This window comes from Vicia villosa, linkage group LG3 (assembly GCF_029867415.1).
Source record: "Vicia villosa cultivar HV-30 ecotype Madison, WI linkage group LG3, Vvil1.0, whole genome shotgun sequence".
NCBI lineage: Eukaryota > Viridiplantae > Streptophyta > Magnoliopsida > Fabales > Fabaceae > Vicia > Vicia villosa.
The window spans coordinates 151,715,257-151,729,475 of record NC_081182.1 but is presented as its reverse complement, the minus strand read 5'-3'; the positions used below and the strand labels follow the sequence as shown (position 1 = coordinate 151,729,475).

Here is a 14,219-nt window from a genome sequence, read left to right as displayed (position 1 = left end):
TAAAAATTTTAACTCAAATATTATCTGTTTATTTTTTTTAATATTCTAATCTTATTTTATTTATTTTTAATTATAGAAATTGTTTTATTGGGTTAGATGAATCATAAGATCAGATAATGGTTTGATTTGCGTTGAAGATATATAGTTCAAATAATGTGTGTTGTTGTTTACGGTTATATTATGGTTTATGAATGAACACGTTTTTATTTGGTGAAATTTACTCATTACTATTGTTATTTAGAATTATTTTTACTAAGCATAAATAATAATATTTATAAGGATAAAAAAGTAAATTGATTTTAAAATCCCTCCCCTCCCCTTGTGAACCAAACATACTTGTTGTTAAAAATCCCTCCCCTCCCCTCCCCTTCCCTTCTTTGAACCAAACATATATTTAGTTAAATTCCCTCCTCTCCCTTCCCCTCCATTCCCCTCCCCTCGATTAAATTCCCTCCCCTCCCCTCCCCTCCCCTCCATTGAACCAAACGGACCCTAAGAGTGTTTATACCAAAAACTCAATAAACCTCCTAAAAATGTGACAAAAAACTAGTTGACTTTGGTCAACTTACTCAAAAAAACCAAAATTATGATTCAATTTTAACATGGGCCCTAAAATGAGTTTCAACAATGTTAAGCCCGTCGATCCAATAAACACCCCCATATTGGTAATGCGCCCCTTTTTATAATGATATTTTAATATACGTCCCTTTAATAATAATCAACAGTTATTTTATTTATACACCCCATAGAATTAAATAACGAGCAATAATTATTTTGAATAACCTTATTAAAGCTAAACAAAGAAATTAAATTGTTAGTGCTATAAGTGGTTAAATTTGGGGTATGACATCTGTCCCTATTTAATATTATTTGATTGAAGGATGCGAGAATATGAAGTTCTCGTGCATTCGGATCGAAGATTTATTAAATATCGTAAGACCCTAAAATTTGACCTGAGTTATGAAAAATGTAAACAATAAGGCAAAGATGACGCGGATAACTCATCTATGTGTCAGTAGAATAATTGTAAGTTTCGTGTCCTTATCGCAACCTGAAGGATAAGTCATACTAGTTTGAAAAGGATAATTTGCCAAAGCCTTTGGGGCTAATATAGCAGATTGCATTGTAGACTTTACGTATTCGCCACAACCTAGAGAACGAATAAGACAAGTTTAAATAACTCGTTGTCATTTTGAAATTAACACAACAGACTATATCATAGTCACTATGTACTCACCGTAATCTAGAGGGATAAGTAACACAGATCAGAGAACTCACTGCTACTTAGTAAACTATCGGGGATTCCTTTATATCTTATTACAACCTAGAGGACAAGAAATAATGGGTTCGAACTCTATTTTAGGTTTAATCCAAGTAGAGTTGGGGAAAGATGGAGAAAGATGGAGAACTGACTTGCCACGTCCTAGAGAGCAAGTAGTCGCCAATCTCTTCTTTATCTATCATGACCCAGAGGATAGATAAAGTTTGTGTTTAGCCAAGATTAGATAGTATAATTACCGCAGATAATTATGCCTATGCCAACTGGTAAACGTTCTCAACAAATGTTTGCACCAAGCACCAAATGTTCGCACCAAATGTTTGCACAAAATAATTTTACCAAATTGATCACTGCTAGAGGACTAACTTGATAAGAAGTAAAAGCATAAATTTTGGGTATCTATCGCAACCTAGAGGATAAATAATGCAAGTTAAATAATTCATTGCCGCCCAGTGAATTATATCGTAGATTCTGTTTATCTATCACGACCTAGAGGATAGATAAAGCAAGCTTGATTTTGAATCTATAGTCATAGGGGCCTGGGGATTACTCCCATAACCCTTCAATCTTCCTAATTTTGATACCCAATGTAATGCTGATATGTTTATGCATGTTCCCCAATGATAATTATTGTTGACATGTATATGCATGTTCCCCAATGATAATTGTTATGTATATGTGCCAAATGTTTATGTATTTCTGATTTTGATGATTTCTCCTTTTAAACCATCAGCATTTTATTACGTACTTCCCCATGTTCGTCTGTTGCTTTGTAGTGGCATCCTCCAAGATAATTTGAGTTTGATATTCTGTAGTGAGCAATATGATTTCGACAAGTGTATTCAAGATGTAGTCGTAGACTTCTTTTGACTTTTTTCAAACCAAAGTGTTTTTCGATGTTTATTAAATGCTTTTTAGTTTGTCATGTCCCTAAAATAGTTTTGTAAATAGTATTCACAAGAAATATCCATCGTATTTTGCAAACAAGTCTGATAAAAGGGAGAATATTTGTAAAGATTTGTAAAATAAGCTTAATTTATTTGATAGACATGCCTTTGAATAGGCTCAAAGTACAAGAAGTAATTCCTTAAAAGAGGTAATTACAAAATATAAAAATAAAAATGGCAATTTTAAAATGATAATAGATACTGCTACTTTTCCAATGTCTTCTAATAACTCTAATAACTTTGCTTCTGACAATGGTGATTTAGATCTAACCCCTCTCTTCAGTAGTCGTAGCTGTAATGAATCCTCGTATCCCAGTATTTTTGTTATTTATTGTTTAGTTGAGTGAAAATCCCTAACTTTTGCCTAGATCGCACTTTCGGTTTTCAATCCACCGGAATGATTTTTTTATTTATGTCCCTAATTTTTTCCTGGACCTCCCTTTAGGGTTTTCGATCCACCGGGACGCCCCTTTTTGCCTAAGTCTCCCTTTCGGGTTTTCGACTTCGCAGGCTTTCTTTTATACATAGTATTTTTTACTGCGTCAGAGTTTAGTGGGTGTGATAGTTCTTCTCCATCCATAGTAGTGAGGATAAGGGCCCCTCCTAAGAGAGCTGCTTTTACCACATATGGACCTTTGTAGTTAGGTGTCCATTTGCCACGTGAATCTAATCGAGGTAATAGAATTTTCTTAAGAACTAAATCTCTTTCTTGGAATATTCGAGGGCGGACTTTCTTGTCAAACGCTTTTTTGATCCGCTTTTGATATAATTGGCCGTGACACAAAGATCTCAAGCATTTTTCTTCGATAACATTAAGTTGATCAAGTCGCGTCTCAACCCATTCTGATTCTTTAAGCTCTGCTTCTGCGAGGACTCGTAGTGATGGAGTTTCTACCTTAATAGGAAGTACAACCTCTATGTCATAGACAAGAGACTAAGGAGTTGCACCAGTTGAGGTGCGCATTGTAGTACGATAGCCATGTAATGGAAACGCAAGCATTTCATGCCAATCATTGTATGTCTTCACCATTTTTTGAACGATCTTTTTGATATTTTTGTTTGCAGCTTCAACGTCACCGTTCATCTTGAGTCGGTACGGTGACGCGTTGTGATATTCGATCTTGAAATCATCGCATAGCTACTTCATCATTTTGTTATTCAGATTGGACCCATTGTGTGTGATGATTCTGCTAGGAACCCCATACCGGCATATGATGTTGTGTTTGAAGAATCGGGTAACCACCTGTCTTGTCACATTTGCATAAGAAGCGGCTTTAACCCATTTAGTTAAATAGTCGATGGCGACCAAAATGAATTGATGCCCATTTGAGGCCTTCGGTTCGATCATTCCTATCATATCAGTTCTCCACATCGAGAATGGCCATGGCGAACTCATTACATTCAAAGGAGTAGGTGGCACATGAATTTTATTGGCGTAGATTTGGCACTTGTGGCACATCCTGGTATAACGGTTACAGTCATTTTCCATTGTTAACCAATAGTATCCAGCCCTCAAGATTTTCCTAGTCATAGTATGTCCACTTGCATGGGTCCTGAAGGTTCCTTCGTGAATTTCTTTTATGAGTGTATCTGCTTTCCGTTTGTCCACACACTTGAGTAGAACCAAATCATAGTTTCTTTTGTACAAAACATCCCCATTTAAGAAAAACTTTGATGCTAGCTTTCTCAGTGTACACTTGTCTATGGTTGATGCATTCTTTGGATATTCTTGTTTCTCCAGATATCTTTTGATGTCATAAAACCAAGGTTTATTGTCAGGCCCCTCTTCAATTGTGAGATAGTGCGCAGGCTCTTCGAAATATCTGATTGTAATACATGGCTTATGATTAGGACAAGTAGCTTTGAACATAGATGACAAAGTTACTAAGGCATCTGCCATCTAATTCTCCTCTCGAGAAATGTGAGAGAAGGTGATATTTGTAAATTATGTAGCTAGCTTCAAAACATGATATCGATATGGAATTAATTTGGGATGCTTGGTGTCCCATTCGCTGTTGACTTTATATATGACCAACGTTGAGTCCCCATACACATCCAGGAATTTGATTCTGAGATCGATAGCAGCTTCTAAACCTAAGATGCAAGCTTCGTATTCAGCAACATTATTTGTACAGTTGAAACACATCCTTGCAGTATACGGCCTATGGAAGTTTTCTGGAGATGTTAACACAACCCCAACACCATGCCCCAGTGCATTTGATGCACCATCAAACATGAGTGTCCATCGTGCCCCTGGTTCCGGTCCTTCGTCGGGTCCTGGTATCTCGTAGTCTTTTATAACCATAATGTCTTCGTCTGGAAAGTAAAATTTCATTGATTGATAATCTGTTAACGGTTGATGAGCCAAATATTGAACTAATATACTACCCTTGGTAACCTTTTGTGTCACGTATTAAATGTCGTATTCGGATAATAACATTTGCCATTCGAGCAATCCTTCCTGTAAGAGCTGGTTTCTCAAACACATATTTCAAAGGATCCATTCTCGCAATTAACCATGTAGTGTGTATTAACATGTATTGTCGTAATCGTTTAGTGGCCCAAACTAGAGCACAACAAATATTTTCGAGGTATGAGTATCGAGATTCACCGTCGGTGAGTTATTGCTCTGGTATATATCATGCTCCTTTCTTCCTGTTTCGTCTTGTTGCTCAAATATTTATAAAAATGTGTCACTTTTTTTACATGTACATAACAAGAAGAATATTTTTATAAAAATAATTGTTAATTTTTCAAATAAAACATTGCGCTTAGTTCGAACTCTCTAATTTCATGAATGTGACCTCATAAAAGGCATTGTAGCAGCGACAAGAACAATTCACAAATGTCATCTCCTCCTCATTCCTTCATCTCACTCTTTTGAAACACCATTATTTTTCTCATTTCTTCATCTTCCTTTCACTACAGTTTTTGAATTTTTCTTTCTCTATTTCTCATGCTCTAGGTTATGTTTCTTGATGTATCTAACTTCAAGTCCAAATTTTCATAAATTCATATTTATTTATATATCAAAATAAACGTAACATAGATCAGGAAGTCGTGTTGTACATTCGATGCAGTTTTGTGTTTGAAAAGTTTGTTGTAAAAGCCTTCTAAAGATCGGAAAGAAATATTTCGAGAAGAAGAAGATTATGGAGGAAGTTAACAATGATGTGAGTGTTCCCATCAAACTGAAAGATGATAATAAATTAATTTATAAAATGGGAATGCTCAAACACAGTTATACATAAAATTCCTGAACAATTCCCATATATTTGGACAATACACAATATTTGTTTGTTATGTATAACAAAATGATATCTAAACAGAAGCAAGAGAGTGCAACAATCTTGGATAATTGGATCAATTGCAACCATAACAGCTTTTCCATATATACAGTCCACATCAGTAGCAGCATTCGATTCCACCAAACCTTGTAGAACCTCAAGTCTTTTGCTACTGAAAGGCACCAGCAAATGAAGATGTTAAAAATTTGTTATTTGCACTGCACAAGGCATGGGGCACCCCACCAATTTGTGGCCAGAAACACTTACACTTTCACTAGGCTTCTTAATTGTAACTTTTGGAGCTCATTTCACAAAAGGCATCATGAGACCAAACAATTGCCCCATCAATGTGGATGTAGAATCTATCATGTGAAAATCCAGCTTCTTCAAGTTTCTGTATAACCAGATCAAGATCATCCACAGCTCCTTTCATAGTTGTACCTATGTTCACATATATAATTGCTGGCTTGTCCTGGTGACAAAGAAGTTTGGCCTTGAAATCATCACAATTAATCTCGCCTGAATGAAGAGTCTTCACACATTCCATTCGGTACATATGAGCAGCTTTAAAAATCAAATAATGTGACTCCTGCGAGGCATACAAAATGCCATCTGGTAACACCTCTCTCCCAACTAGGATGCCATGAAGATTGCCTTCTGTGCCACTGTCTGTTATATAGCCCCAATACTCATTTTTCTCCAGTTCCCATAATCTAGCAAACCAATCCAAAACAACAACTTCAAACTGTCGGGAGTGGACACCATAATTGCTTTCAATAAATGGATCTCCAAGGTTGTTTATGGAAAAATGCTGAAGTTGAGAGAGTGCACCGTAATCAGAATCCAAATTATAGGGGTAGCCTAAATGATACTTTGTCCTTTCAGTTAAAGATTTTCTGTATCTGGCCAACACACTTGCCATATGAGCATCACGATCCCCAGTAATGACATCATCATCGTCTGGCTCTGTGTTTCTTCAAGACACGTGGTATGAATATTTCTTCCCAGAACTATTTCTGTTTTCTCATTTCCTGCATTAAACTGAGCCTCCACCTTGCCATTAATGTTTGCAACTACAGGAGGCACAGGATCTTTGATAATGGCAGAGACATCAAATTCATCAGGCAATACGACCCGAGACGAGGATTTTCCATCCTTCCCTACAGTTGACAAGGCCATAGCATTTGGTTCCTTCAAACTCGCCGCCAGTGCATCATCAAACCATTTACTAAACTGATTAAAGGGGTTTGCCTCCACCTGGTGTTCAAGAAATTCAGGAGAGATATATTTCCATTGTAGAGCTGAAATATCAATTTGTGGAGGCTTTCCGATTTGGACAAACGTGGATGTTCCAGGATATGGTGGAAGTATAAGCTTAGCAGGTGGATCAACACTGAAGGTAAGAGGACCCATGAGAGTTTCATAAATTTCAGCAGTTTCTTGTTGTGGCAGATAAGTTATAGAATCAGAATCGAAACTCGCCATGGCTTTACACGAAGAAGTGATTGTAGTAGAAAATGACCGATTTGTAGGTTTGAGAATAACTTTTAATGGCTGGGATTTATCCAAAACTGGAAAAATCACCTCATCTTCAGTATTAGTATGCTGTCTGTCTACTAATATTCAAACCTGACTCACCAAACGTAATGTCAATTCCTGTCCTATGTGAATCATCATGATCCCATTCTACTGACTTAGCACCATTAACTGTGACCATTTTAAGAATAGTTTCGGCAGACAGTGTTGTTGGATTGGTAGTTCCATTGGCGAAAACTTCCCGTCCTTTGTTAATTAGAGATGCTAGGTACATTTCATCAACAATGCTCATGCGATTGTTAGACGGAGCCCCATCCGTTCCCAAGGAGACGCAGATGCCAGCACCAAGCATCTCCCTTACAGGTGCAAAATGCAAATCCAAGCATTCTTATAGCAGCAGCTGGACAGTGAGACACTTTGACCCCTGCCCTTGAAAGAAGAGATATCTCATTATCATCCACCCAAACTGAGTGAGCTGCTAAGAGATTGTTTTGAAGGAAGTCGATCTTGTCCAAGTATGTAACAGTTCCATGATTAACTTTGTGAACATCCACAACTAGTTCATTCTCATAAGGTATTTGTGCAACATGCATACGTATTCCAGTGTTGAGTTGTGCAGCAGCATCTCGTGTTTGAAGAAGCAAGTTCTCTATAGAGTTCATGATTTGTCTGATTCCAAACCAGATTCTAATGCAACCTTGAGCAGTATTATTGAATTTGTGATAATTATCCTTTTGAGATTGAATACAATCCTGAGTAGTACGAGCAGGCCAAGAAGAAGGTACTTGAAATTTACCGTTTCAAATCTGACAGTTCCTTCAATCTTCTTGGATAGTGAGTCGTCCGATATATCTGATTCAATTTCCAAGTAAACTGAAATTGTCAAGAACAATGATAAAATGATGCTATAGTCCTTATGTTGTTTGTCGACACAGATGCAAAAGCGACAAGGTCTGAGTGATGCTATAGCAGAGTAGTCGCTTGAAAATCCTTTGGCAGACTTGGCTTGAATGAGACCACCTATGAAGTGGCAGAGCATCCCAGCCAATTCCACCAAACCCACTCTCCAGTTGAAAAACATGCTAATAATTGTTGCTATAAGTATGGAGGAAACACACTGCACAATCACAGATATGAGGTCAGCAAACTAGTACAAAAACAAGTCAAAATCTAACACCAAACTATTAACTATTAGTTTAGCAAACATAAGATAAGATTGGTCGTATAGAAATTGAGGTTTCAAGCAAAGGTCCTCCTACCATTGAGGCCATGCAAATACAAAATATTGAGATCAGCATGTTCCTAATGCTTCTGTCCCTAAGTATAAACCATTTTGATGAGAAAAAAAAAGTGTCCATTAATATTATTTTACAAAATATACCCTTACTTATTTGATTAATTTTGGTTTCATTATTTACCTAAAACATCATTTATTCATGTTATCTTAACTTTCTCAAACATTATTTTCTCATTTAGGTTAGTCTAGTCTAGGCAAGATATTGTCTGAAAGATCAATTAGAAAAAAAAATGAATTATCTGATAAACTAGTACAACAACTAGTGTGTGTGTGTGTGTAAGCAGATGCTCATTCTCTAGTTAGTTTGACTACTTATCTCTTAGCCTTCAGTTTGTTTGGGCAGAAGCTTTAGCCTCCGAAGATGTACCAATTGAATGCCCAGCAGCGTCAACACCTTCATTTGTAACCTCAACTTCTGGCTCTCCCTATCTAATATGACAAAAAGAAACGGTGAAACAAAAAAATAAGTCAATCATGTCATGATCACTCTAGACACTTCTTGCACTAGTTAATACTAACACGCAAACTCGTACAAAAACAAGTCAAAATCTACCACCAAACTATAAACTATTAGTTTAGCAAACATAAAATGAGATTGGTCTTATAAAAATTGAGGTTTCAAGCAAGGATCCTCCTATCATTGAGGCCAAGCAAATAATGTTGGATAAGAGAATTAATCAAATTATGTGAAACAAGTCCGGTGGTCACAAATGATGAAGCGAGCATGACATAACATTTGGACTGGAGGGCAGAGTAGGCCTTTTCGTTATATAAACAAACTTGTAGCTGTATAAACTAAACCAGGTATTGAAAGATAGAGAAATTTTCATACAATTAATTAGACAGAAACTTACAGTATACAAATTTGACACATGATAGAACATAAATTAGGAGATTGAACTAAATCAGATTGTTACATTAGAAATTAGATTCACATGATTTATGATTAATAAGACAGTTTCCAGCAATTATACAATGTGAGCATTATACCTCCCCATTATCTGATAAGCTAATACAACTAGTCTTAGTGTATGCAAAGAGATGCTTATTTATTCTGTTTGTGAGTGTGACTACTTATCTGCTAGCCTTCAGTTGAGCTGAACTTGGTTGGGTAGAAGCTTTCAGCAGTGATGTTGGGTTGATCATATGGGTTGAGAGCTAGCTCTCCTAAGTTTGAATACAGCCTCGGAAGATGTACCCAATTGCATGCCTTACAGCGTCAACAGACAGAGATTTGACAAATTTGACACATGATAGAACATGATCAATCGGCTATCCATTAGTAGTACATGGAAAAGGTTAGCCTTAAGGACAAGATTTTCCTAAACAAGAACAAGATAGAGATAGCAATGAGTTAATGTGCACTTGGTCAAGCACCCTTATCCCTAAAGCAACTTAGTATATAAAAAAGAAAGTGCCAGAAACAGCTCAAAACAAACTGCATTTGGAAAGTCAACCACATACTGTATTTGGAAAGTAGCATTCTGGCATAATTAATATTTATGTAGTATTTAGTATTTATAATAAAAGAATCAGTTTGCATATATTGTAAAAACCAAATGAAAAGCGACAATAGAAGAACATTACCTGTAATGGGTGAGGAGGTACCTGCAATGGTGTTGTGGTACCTAAGAGATGAATTCAAAATAAAAGAACATACCTAACCTGACCTTACCTAACAGATGATCAAGAAGAATACAGAAATGCATAATCAAGTTATCTATATGACATCAAGATTGCGACTTTCCTCTTTCTCTCAGCATCCATGGCTTCTTGGGTGTTGTTAATGAGACGAAACAGTTCTAATCGCATCTCACCAAGCTCAATAATTTCATCGATTAACTGTAAGCGTCTTCTGATTGGCGAGGGAGTATGATCATCATCAGTGAATTGCAAGCGTCTCTCGATAGTATGATCATCATCAGTGAATTGCAAGCGTCTCTCAACAAGCTCGATAGGAGGTGAGTGTGTGATCGTGTCATCATCTAAAAACTGTATGTTCCTTTTCTTATTTGGTTTCGGTGCAGGTGGGGGTGAGGTAAAATCTGCCGAACCCATCACAAGATTGAGAAACCAAATGATAACACAGACAAAGATTAAGATTCACAAACCGGAAACCAAATGATAACACAGACAAAGATTAAGATTCAGAAACCGGAAGAGAAAGATTGAGATTCAGAAACCGGAAGAGAAAGATTCAGAGATTGTGAAACAAACAACGTTGTTTCTTTGTTCTATTTATTTGGTTTCGCGGATTAGGGTACTTAATGCTTCGCGCTGATTCATTAACATTTAAGGCGGTGCTAAATAAACGCTAATTTAATATTAAAGTCAATTTAAATACTTTTTATAATATTGCTACTACTTACTTTTTCCCATTTATTCTTATTATTATTATTATTATTGAAAACTTTCTCTTTTTTTTATTGTATTTAAATTTCTTATTTTGAATTACTAATCAAAACTAAATCGACATTAAATTTCTTACTTACTTTTTTTTTATTGTATTTAAATTTCTTATTTTGAATTAGTAATCAAAACTAAATCGACATTAAACTGATGTAGATAATGTTTCCTATGCAATTGGTACGATTCTTAGATGAAAAGAGATGGTATCTATAGAAAAGTATAGCAATTTGATGCTTAAGTTAGTAAGATATTGAGGTAAAATTTTGAAAATGTGTATATTGAATCAATCTTGTAGGTAGTGGCTCAACTCAAAACTAAAACAAAAAGTGGATTTCTCTTTCCACCCTTATGTGTGATCCTCCACAACCGTGAAAATTAAAAAAAATGCCCCTAGAGTCCGGAGATGCATCTCCTGAAACACCATTTAAAATAATTTCTCAAACTAAATTGAAGAGGTGCCCCTATTATTAGGTGCCCCTATTATGCTAGAATTTAATCCAGATATGTGTCCCCGTATACGTAAAATGTACCCAAAATGCATTTCCGTAAACACCATTAGTTCAAAATTTATTGGGTGGTTCGGAGATACATCCCGGACGCTTTTGTTTCATATCCCACGCCACACCTTTCCTCTTCCACCTTCTTCATTTTCTAAAAATTTCTTAAAATAAATTATTTGAGCTCTACAACATTCAAGCTTCTCTCATCCATTGATTCAAACTTCTATCATTGTAGTCCTGCAACATTCAAGCTTCTCCTCATTTCCAGACCCTTAAACATGTCGCATACAAGGGGAAAATCTCGTTTACAACCTAGGCCGAATGGACAGACCTGCTCTGATACCAACTATGTAACACCCTAAAATCCCGAAAATATTTTTAAAGGAAATAAATTATTATTTCTCCAAATTAGGTGTTACACATGCTCGACAAGCAATAATCTTTCAAGTTAAAACATAAAACTGCATCGGAACTCAACTTCAAAACATACTTTAAAATTATCTCAATATAATAAAGTACTTGTTTAATTAAAATTATCCAAACATCAACTCAAACCAACGATATAACTTCCCTAATCCCAGTGTTACAGATTAAAGCATCAACGAAAATTAAATAACGCAAAAAAGCAATAAATATATGAAGAGGCCTTAACTTCATCCTCCAACTCAAGAGCAGCTACTCATCTACCTAATTATTTGTACTCCAAATGAGTACAAAAACGACAAAGAAAACAAACAGGGGTGAGAATAACTTCACATATGTTATAACTGTATTAAACAACAAGGATGGTTTTAACATAACATTAACATCAATCACACATAATAATTCACATTCACAAACAATTACCATGCAAATGTGAAATGCTATGTAATTTCTCCTCCAAATCCAAGTGGTACCAAGTTTTTGGATGTCAGAGTTATGTTAATGAATTATTCGTGTCTCAAGTTCCTCTTTGAACATGGTTCCTCTCTGAACCTGAGACCGTCATTGGTTCCTCTTTGAACCGTGACCTCATCTAAATATCTCTGATATACATGAATTCATGAATCATAAAAATAATATTCACAACTCATACTCAAACAAACAATAACATTTTATCTCATACTCAACAAGGTTCCTCTTCGAACCCAAAATTTTGTCAATATAAGTCAACACTGAAATTCCTCTCTGAATTACTCAAATTTACATATTATACAATTATAAGTCAATTATATAAGCCAACACTCAAATTCCTCCACAACATGTTCAAATTCCTCCACAACATTTGAGATTTTTCGTGGCTTTTTCAGATATGGCTCAAAAACACATATCAACCATAAATAATTATACCATAATTCAATTATTTAAAAAATTCCTAAATAGCACAATCACATATTATCAAACAGTAACAATGCATCAATAAGGATTCAAGACATAACAATACAATAGTACTGAATAATTCAAATCAGAAGGGTTAAGATAAACCCTTAAGCCACAAACATACAATCACAAACACGGAAGAAGAAGTATTTAATCTAAAAGTTAAACTATTCTTGAAAACTAGCTTAAACAAACAATTATTTTTCGAATTGCATGTCTCTCACCATTCATTTCTTGATCTTTAACACATAAAATATGGTTCAATAGTATGATTCCTTCATTGCATTGATTCCTTTGATTCTAATTTAATTTGAACAACATTCGTTTATTGACTGGGTCTACCTCATTATCGTTGCTTGCCATCATGATTGTTATGATTACTTATCATCATAACAATCACGATGATAAGCGAAGACAATGAGGTAGACCCAGTCAATAATTAGATTTTATTCAAATTAAATTATAAGAGAAGATAGCAATGTATTGAAGGAATTAGGTCATTGAACCATGCACATTCTAAATGCTAAAGAACGTGAAATAAATGATGAGCTGCAAGCAATTCGAAAACATTGATTTATATAAGTTGGTTTTCAAATATAACTTAATTTTCAGATTATAAGTTTCTATGACAAATTAAATGAATGTATTTTCAGTGAAATGTTAGTGCAACAAACCATCTACATAGCATATAATAAACTATACTTCATCTATTGTAAACCTGTATAAAGAACAAAACATTTGTAAGTCACAAGAAGTCTCTTTCTTGTGACTTAACAATGTCTTATTCTTGTTTTGATCAGAACATTTTTCAACAACAATAACATACAACAACACAACAAATACATGCAACAACATACCTTTTAGGACACACGTTTTATAAAAACAAACAATCTACATAGAATATAATAAACTCAAACAATCTACAAAACCAGATATTATAAATAAGTGAGCAATGAAAAATATAAATTTCCAGGACGCACCTTATATTGAAACTAATCATAGAACAAGAATCAATTCTAAAGTTCATCTAGTTTGTGAGGCAATGAAAAAGAAATATAAGGAGGAAGAAGCTTACACATCAGCTTCATACTTCTTATATTTCTTCTCATTGTATCTCAAACTAGATGAAGTTTGTTGCCGCTGTTGTTTCTTCATTAAGTAAAATGTGTTGTTGTTGTTGTTGAGTCCTACAATAACCATGAAAGTTATCAACATGTGAAAACGCAAACTTATTTGTCAGCAAAATATGAAAAATATCTTGTTTGTGAAGCTATGAAGAAGAAGTACAAGGTGGATGAAGTTTCTATCATAGCTTCATGCTTCTTGTAATTTTTTCCATATCTGCACAAACAATATCTACCATAGCCAAAGTATAGTCTTTGTTAAAGTAGTGAAGACGAATCTTCAAAAATGAGAACAATTAATCTACAAAAACAACATGCAACAAACGAGATAATGGGAACCTACATGTCCATTAAAATCATTTTAGAGATACAAGTTTTTGAGATTGCAAATCTCCCAATTGGATGCACCGTAGGTGCAATGATTTACTTCACGGACAAGGTCTCTGCATCTTTAAATTGGTTTTTATAAAAAATTATTTGA

The 14,219-nt window shown here is 35.1% G+C and overlaps 1 protein-coding gene and 1 pseudogene across 1 annotated transcript; both read right to left on the bottom strand.

Annotated features, from left to right (window-relative positions):
- Nucleotides 1–4,171: 4,171 nt before the first annotated feature.
- On the bottom strand, nt 4,172–4,730 carry LOC131659175 (uncharacterized). The gene is made up of 2 exons (XM_058928399.1): nt 4,625–4,730; nt 4,172–4,542 (listed from the first exon to the last, which is right to left on the bottom strand). Exons 1-2 carry the CDS (start codon nt 4,728–4,730, stop codon nt 4,172–4,174), a joined length of 477 nt encoding a protein of 158 aa, XP_058784382.1.
- A 695-nt stretch (nt 4,731–5,425) lies between these two features.
- LOC131662517 (serine decarboxylase-like) lies at nt 5,426–10,613 on the bottom strand (annotated as a pseudogene).
- Nucleotides 10,614–14,219: the final 3,606 nt, after the last annotated feature.

What these genes read in the sequence shown, in the direction of transcription:
- LOC131659175 (XM_058928399.1), bottom strand. Translation starts at nt 4,730, where the DNA reads ATGGATCCTTTGAAATATGTGTTTGAGAAACCAGCTCTTACAGGAAGG. An exon ending in TTTAATACGTGACACAAAAG is followed by an intron (nt 4,543 to 4,624) that starts GTTACCAAGGGT and finishes TTTACTTTCCAG; the next exon opens with ACGAAGACATTATGGTTATA.